General features: G+C 29.7%; 1 protein-coding gene across 1 annotated transcript; it reads left to right on the top strand.

The window, feature by feature from the left end:
• The first annotated feature begins 6,026 nt into the window (after positions 1–6,026).
• LOC110806346 (uncharacterized) lies at positions 6,027–10,875 on the top strand. The gene is made up of 8 exons (XM_088216089.1): positions 6,027–6,918; positions 7,029–7,149; positions 8,153–8,263; positions 8,527–8,699; positions 8,806–9,144; positions 9,403–9,528; positions 9,969–10,485; positions 10,589–10,875. Exons 1-8 carry the CDS (start codon positions 6,178–6,180, stop codon positions 10,873–10,875), a joined length of 2,415 nt encoding a protein of 804 aa, XP_088072215.1. The 5' UTR covers positions 6,027–6,177.
• Positions 10,876–12,503: the final 1,628 nt, after the last annotated feature.

Raw genomic sequence — 12,503 nt, 5'->3', positions numbered from 1 at the left:
ATTTAATGGGGATGACGTGATTGCATGCGGTTTCCCAACACAACGGTCACCTGCTTGTCATGCTAACAATACTTTTTAAAATCAAATGCTCGTAAGGACACATTAATTGTCTGATGTTTACCGGCATTAAATACAAGTAAGAATTTATTCAAACAAAATTTAAAAGTATTTCAGTAGAATAATTATGAAAATGACTAATATAAATATTCTCGGGTTTACACACAAATTTTATTAGAGTGTTGCATGCAATTTTCTAAGGATGCTTTTAGGTATAAAGAAGAAGAACTAAATCAGTGTCATTTACAATTTTGAGAAGATAAAATGTATTAATCATATTTCAAAGTAATTTTTATGAGATAAATATGCATATGTATTGCGTTTTTTTTTAAAATATATATACTATAGTCATAATCTCTTTTAAAATAAATTAATATATTTAGTACTAATATTTTAAAAAATGCACGAAGAATGATTGATGCAATCCCACATATGTGAAGAAAAAGTATTCCAACAAAAAATATATAATATAATGCTAATTTGTAATTTTAGTATGTTTTTTCTTTAATTTTGTTGTAATAGTTGTTGAGATGTTGGATCTGATACTACAACTCTTGCAGAAAATATGAAGGGGAACGAAATTTTTCTTGATCCACCAGCATTTATAAATTTATTAGATAATTAATATTATATATATATATATTTTTTTATTATTAATATTTATTAAGAAGAATAGTATATGATTGATATTGATAATCTAAATAGAAAGAGTTTTTAGCATCATATAAAGAGAGCGTATATCATTTATATAATTTTAGATGGTGAAACCAATTCAAGAATTTAATATCAATTATAAATAAATTTGTTGTATAAAAAAATAGATAATATATCTTGATATTAATGATGTCTTATTCATTGTATAAATAATAAATATTAATTACAGTAACTATGATACTACATAATTTTATTAGATTGGATGACTCTATGATATTTAGTTTGTACCGTCAGAGTTTAAGTTAGTTAGTTTATAAAAAGAATGAAGTTAATAATTTGTTATTTTGAAAAGAAATGCAATGTGATTTTTTATTTATCGCGAACTATTTAAATATTTTTATAATTAAAAATAAATAAATAATTCAATTAATATTTATTTATTAAAATTTTTATTGTAAATTAGTAATTTAAATTTAAATTCTTTTCTCATGCCATCTTTTGTTATTTTAGCATTTAAGAAAATTTTCATATTATAATAATTTAAATCAACTAGAGCTCGTATAAATGGTAAAGTAATGAAATCAAAACTTGATTTTCAGTTATCATATTAGAGTATAATTGTCTCTTTGTATTTGTGTAAGCCTTTATTCATGTAAGATATTTTCATTAAGAGATTTGCATGCCCCCCTTATTATTTTTAGGATTTTAAGAAGATTAGCTTAAGATTTCAAACATATATATCTTAATTCATTCCTTTATACTCCATACAAGGCTTAATCTCTCTTTTCTTTAGGCATTTAAGATTTATTTTAGACTTAAATCTTCTTTTTTTTTTCTTTTCATCATAGCATATGATTTAATTTACTATTTAGTATATTTGTTTGGATGATTGTCTGAGCTGAAAATTTGATATATCTACTTACTGTTCCAAAAACAACAGAGGCTATTTTATGGTTGTTGCTTTTGGTTTTTACATTCAAGTTTTTCTTTTCATTTTTGGTGAAAAATGATGTTACTTAGAGAAAACGTAGAATGTTTTTTGTATTTATGAAAATAAGGGTTGATTCCATATCCCTTTGCATTCACATTTTTGATGAAGATGATGTCATAGAGAAACCCATTACACCAGTTAAAAGTATACTCATAAAATTAACTAACAAGAAAAATTAAAAAAAAAAACAAAAACAAATTGCATCGACCCTCATACTTGAGAAGGACTGGGGAATTTGCATATCAACATGGGGAGTTGAGGGCCTTGTTTATTGAGGTTTTTATTGTTGTCTTATCCTCTTTCTTGCCCCTTCTCTCCTAGGTTTTTCTTTTTTATCTTCATAGCTATTAGGACATATATTAGCAACAATATAAAGAGAATATTTATTCATTTACCAATCTAATTGATAGGAGAATTTTATTTTTTTTACTATATCTACTTAGTATTGTTCAATTAAGAAAGAAATATTCACATAAATGGTCAACGAACAATTCTTACTAGATGTTGCTAATTATTCTTCTTTCTCAGAACTCCTCAAATAACTTATTGATCTACTATGCATAGGTGTGTAAGCGATTTCTTTAAGATAGTTGCATGATTTAACAATATATTAGTTTTCAAAATTATATTATATCTTTATTATACCTTTCCTTGTTAACAATCATGCAACTTTGTTTCTCATCTTGTTTGGATTTTCAAGTCTAGTAAATAGTTTGCTGCTAGTGTTGATGAATTAATGTTCATAAAGTTTTTTTTTTTTTTACCGAAGAAACATGTGATCTAGAGAAGTTTACTATTGTTGAACTTATCAGTAAGCTACAGACTCAAGAGCAGAGAGTTTCAATCAGAAATGAAGCGATCACAGAGAGTGCTTTTCAAGCAAGGCAAATGGATAAGTTTGGGACCTCAACTTCAAAAGATGCAAGTTTGTCCTCAGCAATTAAAAGGAAACAACCATAAAGTTCAAAAGATTCATTAAAAAATGGAAAGTTTTCTCACTATGGAAGTTGTAGTAAATCCAACCATCTTGAAAACAAATGTTGGAAGCATGTGTAGTGCAAGATTTACAAAAAGTATAGTTATACAAAGAAGGTGTGCTAGAAGAGAAAAAATCAAGCATCAAAGAAAAAAAATTGACAACAACCACCTTAGCAACAGTAAGTCAATTATGTTACAAAACATGTGCAGCAGAAAAATCATATTTTCATGATAATTAAAGTCTTTTGTGTGAGTAAAAATGATTTTGTGATATGTGGATAATGTGTATACAAGCTACACGATCAAAGATCGAATGTTGTTAATTGCATAACTAGAAAGCTCAAGAAAAGGCTCAATACTAGTTTAAATTGAAATATCAAACTCATAACCGACATGCTCTTTATTCTTAATTTAGAGTAAAATTTGTTAAATGTTGCTCAAATGCTAAACAAGAGTTATTCTATTTCATAAAAAATTATTGATATTTTATCTATGATCCTGAAAATGTACAAGTAGCAAATATTAAGAAAAATTAAAATAATCATGTACTTACTTGAAATATACAAATTAATATGCTTTGTTGATAAAGATGATTTGACTTAGTTGTGGCACAAAAGATTTGGTAATTACAATGTTGACTTTTTGAAATTTATGTAAAAGAGTAGAATAGTTACTGATATGTATATGTTAGTTGATTGTGAAAGTGTCTGTAGTGTCTATCAGCTGGGTAAGTTGCATATAACTAGTTTTCCTTCAACTAATGTGAGAAGAGTTGTAAAGAAACTTGAACTCATATATTATTAATGTGTGTGGTCCTATAAATGTTGAATCTTTAAGTAAAAATAAATATTTGTATTATTTATTGATGATTACACTCATATGACTTGGGTGTATTTTTTATCAAATAAAGCTCAAATGTTGTTTGTATTTAAACAATTCAAAACTTTAGTCAAAAAATAAAGCGGAGTTGATATTTTTTTACTTAAGAACAAACAATGGAGGAGAAAATTTCTCAACATAATCTAAAAAATTTTGTGAAAAGAGTAGTATTTATCATTAATTTACTTTCAATTACTCACTATAGCAGAATAGGGTGTCAGAGATGAAGAACTGAATAGTGATAGAGATGATGATATACATGTTTACTGAGAGTTTTCTTCCCAAATGTTTCTTGGCCGAATCAGTTTATATGTTGTCTATTTGATTAACAAACTTCTCATCAAGTTTGTTAAAGGCATGACTTTAATTGAGACATGGATTGGATTAAAACTATGCACATGAAGCTTGAGAATCTTAAGTTCAATATACTACAACTTTATTTCTTTAATTAAAAGAGCAGTTCAGTATCTCAATTTATGTTGATGAGTTGCTCATTACTAGCGAAAATCCTCAATTGGTGCAGCAGTATAAGCAACTTATGATGAAAGAATTTTCTATGTCCGATCTTAGAGAGATGCGTTACTTTCTAGGGAATGAAAGTTAAACAAAATGATGACAATATTTTTCTCTCTCAAAGGAAGTATGTGTGAGATATATTGAAATTTTATATAGAAAAATATAAAGAGGTAACAGTTCCTTTGGTAGTGAATGAAAAGTTGTGCAAGGATGATGGTACTGATAAGATAGATGCAACAATTTACGGAATTTTAATCGGGAACTTGCTTTTCTAAGGCAACCAAGCCTTATATCATGTATCTTACAAGTTTGTTCTATAGGTTTATGCATTCACCAAATTAGATGTACCTTGGTGCTGCTAAAAGGTCATCAAGTATATCAAGAGTACTGCTAATTAAGAAATCTTATTCAAAGGCAACTGACGATTATTTGGTGGAATACTCATATAGCAATTGGGGTAGAAGTGTAAATGATGCCAAAAGCACCTCTGGTTACTTGTTTTCCTTCGGTTCAGGAGTCTTTACTTAAAGTTCCAAGAAGTTAAAAGTTGTGTTACAATTAACTGTAGAAGTTGATCCATTTAAAACATTGTAGATCAGGAGAATAATTTACTTATATCTTAAGTAACAATTTGCCAATGGGCCAGTTTAAAGACTTGAGAATCAAATTTCGATTATTTAAAAGAAAACTTGAATATGAGTGTTAACATCTAATTTTTACTTGTAAAAAATGACTACTGAATTTTTGGAGTAAAAAAATTATTTTTTCGTATTTTGCTTTAGTTAGTAAGTGGTAGTTAAAATAGAAAGATAAACAAGTTAGTAGTAAGAAAATCAACAACTCTTATTTTTTATGGTCGACAAAAATAGTGTATATTATGTGATGATTTTGTTATTACATCGTATCTAACAAGCATAATATATTTTCTTGAAAATCTATATATACGAAAGGCTTATGAATTAAAAAAAAAAATAGAAAAAAACAAAACAAATTTTCACATTTCCACAAATTTTATCCTTTATTTATTCTCCTGTATTTTCTTTCTCTCTATTTTTTGTGCTTTCTTTTTCCTCATGCAAAGTTCGCGTAGTGTGTATTTTGATTTATGTTTCTTTTTTTTTTCATTTTCCTTTCTTGACCTTATAATTACAGATACAAAAATTATTGAGTTTTGGCTCCAATAGAGACCCTGTGTTATTTTTATACTTTTTTTTTTTTTTTTTTTTTAATTTTATTTGAATAAATTCTTTATTTTAAAAACTGTACACATGTATGGTGCGATTTGGTGATGTAAAATATTATTTTTTTATTTAATACATGTCCAAGGGTCACCACTTAGATGCCACTTGGCACACTATTTTTTTTTTTTTTTTTTTAAAAAAAAATCTTTAAAAGTTAAAAATAAATATGAAAAAATTAATGTTGATATTAAAATTTTATGGGTATTATCATGAGTTTATTTTGTCTGGATTCACTTTCAAATGTTATAATTTATTTATTGGGTTTTTTTATTTTATTTTTTTATAGTATTCGAAACTCTCATTTATTTTGTCAAATTTTGCACACCCACTAGACTGGACTGCTCCCTCCTCCTCCTCCTCTTCCCCCACCGCCTTTGATAGACTTGCCGCCAGCAAGCTTCAATTTTTTTTTATTATTGTATATGTATATTTATATATTTCAATGGTAAGTAATTTATGTTTATATATTATTTTAATTTTATTCTTAAAATTTTAAATATGTATTTAAATAGTTTAAAATTAAAAGTTATATATTTCCCGCTAAGTAACCGCCAGCCAACGTATCCATCTCTAGTGTGAAAAGGATTTTTGAATATAGCTAAGAAGCTGCTTCATATTCCCTCCTCTTCTGGCCTTGCCTACCTTCCATTTACGTTATCAAATTAATTAGAAACCCAATTTGATTTTTCCATATTAAGATTTCTTAACCTCCGTTTCATTTTCGACAACCTATTGTCCTCTAATTTCGAAGCTCGCAGCCGTTCCATCTCTCAATTCAATCCCTAGAAACCAATTCTTCTTCTGCTCCGGATTCATTCTCTTCTCAGCACTCATTCTGGATGTTTCTCAATTCTAACTGCAATGGATGGATCAGTTGATGGGTCTTCGCTACCTTCAGATATGCAAGCTCTGGATAACCAGTCTCCTGCTCAACCGTCACTCAATTCAAATGTGTCTTCACCAATTTCACCAAAAAAGTTTAGCTCTCTGGAAGAAGTTTCTCGGTGTTCTTTTCCGGGACAGTCTTGGACAACTTCGTCAATTGAAACTTCTGGCGATCAGATTTTGGTGAACCTTGATTGGCCTTGTTCTGCTGGCAATGACCTGAAACCTATTCCGTCATCACCATCTTCTCCAAGTAGAGACCTCGTTCACCACGAGTCTCCGGCTGCACCACTGCCGAACCTAAATCCGTTCTCGCCACCTCTGCCAAACGAAACCCTAGCGGATCATTATCTGACTCTGTTATCTTTACCAGCTGATAATAATCAGTTTTTACTTCATGATCCATTTGAACCAATATCTGTAATTATGCCCGAACCTGATGTATCTGCCTTTGATAGGCATTTTTTACAACTAGAAAAGGAGAGGATCAGTCTCTCACTGTTTAGCCCTGAAGAAGATGATCCTGAAGAACATCGACCATTATCTGACATGCAATGGTGTTCGCAAAAGAAGGATGGCATTGCTTATCCCCCAAGATCGTATGATAGTGAAGATGAGATTGTGGAGTGTAAACCATGGACTCAATCTCAGTGGAATGCCAAAGAATCTAGCTGGTCAAAAGTGCGGGAATCCAAGGAAGTCATACCCACCGGTGTGGTATGTTCCATCATTCTCTGCACAACTTTTGATCTTCATTCCTTTGTAGTCATGTGTTTATTTCATATCCATCATCATGATTATTATTATTTGAATTATCGGTTTTGTAGGGTTCAGGGATTTCAAATTTAGGCAATACTTGCTTCATGAATTCAATCCTGCAATGCTTCACCCACACGGTGCCCCTGGTCGAGGCTCTTCAGACTTACAATCACCCGATGCCTTGTAATCGTATGATCTATATGTACTTTAATCTCGGTTTTTTGTTGTTTCCTTTTCCGAGTCAAGAACATTAATGGCTAATTTAATACTTTTGTATTTGGTATATTTTATTATTTTCGAAAGAGGTGTTTGTCTCTGACTTTTGATTTTAATTTTTGCATTTCAAATGTTTTTTGCAACCAGTGGATAAAGTGTAAAGTAATTTTGGAAACAACTAAAGTCAAAATTTTCTTTTAATAAATTTTCAAATCAAAAATTAGGATTTTTTTTTTTAAAAAATAATTTTTGTTTTTACTAAAAATTTATACTTAAAATTTCAAAACATTAAGTTCAATAAACATACAATTCTGCTTTCTTCTTTAAAGTGATGGCGTTTTATCCAGTAATTTGTATGAAGTATAAATTTTTTTTTTTTATTAAAAACATATTTAATGAACAATTATTTTAAAGATATGTTTAAAATTTACCGCACACATCTCTACAATTATTTGTATTAAATATCAAATAATTTTCTATTAACAACACATTTGGTTAACAATTATTTTAAAACTACTTTTAAAATTTACAGTCCAAATCTTTACAGCTATTTTTTATTAAATATTAAATATTTTTTATTAGCAGTATATTTAGTGATTAATTATTTTAAAAGTACTTTTAAAACTCACAGCGCAAGCTAGTTTGCCCCCAGTCTAGGCTCTTGGCACTTGCGATCACCCGATGCCTTGTGATTGTATGATCTATTTGTTTTAATCTCACTTTTTATTATTTCCTTTTTCAAACAAGAACATTAATGACTAGTTTAATATTCTTCGAATTGACACGTTGTTTCTATTTTTTTTTAAAAAATAACTTGGCATTCTGTTTTAGTTCCGAAAATGGTAAATTTTTTGAAAAGTTATTAGTTTCTATAGAGGCCTCATCTTTCGGAACATGGTAGCACTATCCATATTATTTCTTCTATGGCTTTTAATAATTTGATTCACTAAGTGAAAAAAAATTTGCAAAATTTCAGGTAATAGAGAAGGGTTCTGTGCTATTTGCATTCTTCGTGATCACATACAATTATCTTTACATTCTTCAGGAGGAGTTATCTCACCTTCAAGATTTGTTGATAATTTGAACAGTATCCTTTTCTTTTTCATTTTCCTTTTAATGAATTAGAACAATGTAAGCAGATAGTCATTAAGGTTTCATATTTTTATCATTCTGCTTAACCACGCTGTAGTTAACTCTTACCATATAATAATCTCAAATTTATGCCTTTGAAAGCTATCTTTAATTAATCTTGTATATGAAAATGCTGCATGCATACTTTTTTTCCGAACAACTGTTTCTTTGACTAGACAATAGTTTTTTTCTTGTTATTCTTGACCCAAAGCACATTAGAATTTTCCCCTTTCTTCCAGAAATACCAGCAGGAAGATGCTCATGAATTCTTGCAATCCATATTAGATAAACTTGAACGATGTTGCTTGGATTCTGAGAAAAAAGATGATAGTTTATCTTCCCATGATATTAACATTGTGGAGCAGGTCTTTGGTGGTCGTCTCCTAAGTAGAGTATGGCCTGCCTCTTATTTCTCTTTATACTTTTTCCAATATTGAAAATAAGTAGCAGTTTTGTCAATATGCAAATCGTATTGACATTCTATTGATTGGATATCAGCTTCAGTGCTGCAACTGTGGTCACTACTCCGACACTTATGAGCCCTCGATTGGACTTAGTTTGGAGATTGAAGAAGTGGACGCTCTTCAAAATGCCCTATTATCTTTTACCAGTGTGGAAAAACTTGAAGATCCAGAGACAAAGTTTAAATGTGAGAATTGCAAAGAAACAGTGTTGAAGGAGAAACAACTTATGGTGGACCGGGCACCTTCAGTTGCCACATTCCACTTGAAGAGATTCAAGAATCATGGAATTTTTGTTGATAAGATTTATAAGCATGTGAAGTTCCCATTGGAGTTGGACTTGCAACCTTATACGAGTAGCTCTCGGAGTAGTGAAGTGAGTAAAATGTTGACATTTGAGATTTACTGCAGAGATCTTGATTTTAGTTGAATGAGCTTCAGGGCATTGAGATTTGATAAAATTTAATTCTGTATCTTTTTTTTTTTTTTTTTTGTTCATGGAGAAGCCCTAGTTGAGCCATAATTTTTCAGGACACTTGACTATTGATTTGCATGTCTGTTAGTTTTGCGGACAGTCGTGTTTATTTCAGTTATGATCACCAATTCCTTAAAAATTTTCTGCCATTTCTTACAGGAGGTGGAGCTCAAGTATTACTTGTATGCATTTGTGGTGCACGTTGGAAAATCATTAACAGATGGTCATTACTTCTGCTACGTTCGGTCCTCTCTGAATACATGGCACAAATTGGATGACTCACAGGTAGCAATTACCAAATTTATTACTGATCTGGCCTTCCAGATGAGCTTGTTTTGGTGTTATGTCTTTAATTTTTAATTCCTTAGGAAGGTTAAGCATAAGTTATGATTACATTGATGACGTAGGCATTAAGTTTTCATTGCTATTTTTTCCTGCATTTTGTTAATTGACATAATTCTTGATGCTTCAACATTTAAGTTATCGAAGTATCCCAAATATCCTCCTTAAAGTCATGTAGTTACTGGATTTTGGTGGTCAGACAAAATTTATGCCGTTTAACTTATAAAATGTAAGTATGTTGGGTTGAGTTGTCGACATCAATCACTGGGTTATAGAAGCTCTAATTCATGATTAAACCAATCTTGCTGAATTTTGGTGTGTGTATATATATATATATGTAATTTATTTGTTTATTGATTTATTTATTTTTTTCCTTTTGGCAGGTTACCAGGGTTGAAGAAGACTTTGTGCTATCTCAGGATGCATATATATTATTCTATGCCAGGCAGGAGACACCATGGTTTTCAACTATCTTTGAAGGGATAAAGCCTAGACTGGAAGCAAACACAAATTTATTGCCCAAGTCAGTTATGGATTCAGTGAAAAATGACTTTAATTCTGATAATAGAATAGGAGATAATGAAAATTATGAGGTGAATAAATCCAGTGACAATGAAATGACTGCAAAACTAAAAAAGTGGTCTCAATTAATTGAAATGTCGAACGCTGCTGGGGTTGTTTCTGCCAAGAATTCTTACAAATCAAATCAGAATAAAGATGATGTTCCCATGATTCATGCTTCATCAGCATTAATGGACAGTGAGTATGAGATATCACAAAATGTGCTGTCTCTTAAAAAGAATAATTGGGATCAGAGGGGTACCAAAGTTTCAAGGAAAAATAGTTCACCTTCCACACTGCCTGGATCAGAGAGTTCAGGTGTTCCTCGGGAACACCAAGGTAAAAGAATCACTCCCGTGATCTTGTTTCCATATACATATATATATATATATATTTCATTATAGTTAAGCCAAATAATTCGACACTAGTTTAAATTTTGCAGAAGCAGTTTATTGCATTCCGCGAGATCATTTGAAATTAGAGAAGGAAGGGAGTCGAAAGAGACCATCTGGCAAGGTTCCATTGGATATGAATACAAGTTTAGCTCTTAGTTGCCCTGAAAAGCACATCCCTGGATCAAGGGCGACAATGCTTTCTACTGATATGGAGGTTGGGCAGGATGGGGACCCCAACAAAAGGAAAAAATTACATGCAACGCCATGCAAAACTTCTAGTCCCCCATCAGAAGAAAAACCTACGAACGGGGACGAAGTTGGTAGCTCATCATAGACACAGTGGGGAAGAAGTTGGTTAGTAGGTTTTTGTTCTGATTATCTTGTGGATGATTCATACTGTTACTGTTATTTCTTTTGGCATGGCCAGCTCTTTCGTTTAATAGACAAATATTTATCAACTGTCAACTTTTAATAAATAGATTAGCAAGTATTTATAACTAGAAAATGCTGCCAATACTATTAATTAATCTGTTACTGCTCACAATATATATTACTAACTATGGCTAATTATTACGAAATATTATAATACGATACTGCCGATTTATCATTAATTATCATGTATGCTATGAAATATTATTACATACAAATATTTTGGACACAATATCATCTGATTTTAACATTTCTATGAATATTTATTATTGATATTCTGTAGTAGTAATGTGTTGGCAAGTAAATTGTATTATTATAATAATTTTGTTCCAAAGATGTTGTAATTATTATTCCAACAACAATGAACATATATCTTTTTTACTTTTATCCAAAAATTTAATATTAATATTTATAAGATAATATTATGCAATAAATTTAATAATAATATGTTTTTCTTTTAAACATAAGTTTAACAAATTAATTAAGTTTAGAATTATCTAAGAGGTAGTTAGGATTTTTTGTGAAAAAGAAATATCATACATACTATCTATCCAACATAAATTCTCAATGTTTAGATAATTTATTACTTAAAAATATGTTAAATTATCAACTCTAACTAAATATATATATATGTCTTACCTCTTCAAGAAGAAGGATATTCGTATATATTTCGACAAAGATTCTTTGTTCAAATCTATAATTAAGTCTCATTATCTTGATAAGATGAGCCTTAATATGATATATCGGAATTAACATAAATGATGATTATATGCCAATATATATGTACAAACACAAAATATAACATGTTTCAAGAAGCAATAATCCAAATAAAAAAAGTCTATGCACGTTCATTCTCAACTTGAAAGCAAAGGTTAATGTATAGATAGGAGTCATCAAGTTGTTACAACTAGAGATGGTAAGACTCCCCGAAATAATAAATTTTCTTTTTGAAAGATTGTGAGTCACAATAATCTATTAATGGTGGGATCGTTACAAAAAATATATTTTTTAAAAATGATCACTTTTAGTAATAAATAATATTTATGACTAAACGAGAACATATATAAATACAAATGGTTGAAATAGATCACTTTCAGTAACACAAGCCTTTATCATTAAAAATAAGAGTTGTTTGTACGAATTTCAGTTTACCAATAATATCACTTCTATTAGTGAAAATTAATTTATACAAACAATCTCTATTTTTATATACTATGCCCCAAATCATATGATTTATATCAATTGGTCTAAATCCCTTAAGATCCATCATATCTAGATCTTAAATTCTAACTCATTAAATCTATATAATATTTTATTTACTTTTCTCATCATTAAATCAATTCCTTAAACTCTTCCTACTAACCCAAAACCTGTTAGATTTCAAAATAAAACTTTAGCTCATTAAACCAAAATTCACATAGTTAAAAATTTTAGCTCTCTTATTTAAGATTACTCTTTCGTCTCTCCTTCCACTCATCATAGCTTCGTTCTTCAAGCTTCAAGGATTAGGCAGATTAGGGTTTGTTTTAGAGC

This window comes from Carica papaya, chromosome 3 (genome assembly GCF_054855325.1).
Source record: "Carica papaya isolate Zhongbai chromosome 3, ASM5485532v1, whole genome shotgun sequence".
NCBI lineage: Eukaryota > Viridiplantae > Streptophyta > Magnoliopsida > Brassicales > Caricaceae > Carica > Carica papaya.
Note: the sequence above shows the minus strand (reverse complement) of the source record. Positions and strands in the feature narration are given on the sequence as shown.

Coding starts and splice junctions, on each gene's coding strand:
- LOC110806346 (XM_088216089.1), top strand. CDS start 6,178: ATGGATGGATCAGTTGATGGGTCTTCGCTACCTTCAGATATGCAAGCT. Junction 9,145..9,402: donor GTAGCTCTCGGAGTAGTGAA/GTGAGTAAAATG, acceptor CATTTCTTACAG/GAGGTGGAGCTCAAGTATTA. Junction 9,529..9,968: donor ACAAATTGGATGACTCACAG/GTAGCAATTACC, acceptor TCCTTTTGGCAG/GTTACCAGGGTTGAAGAAGA.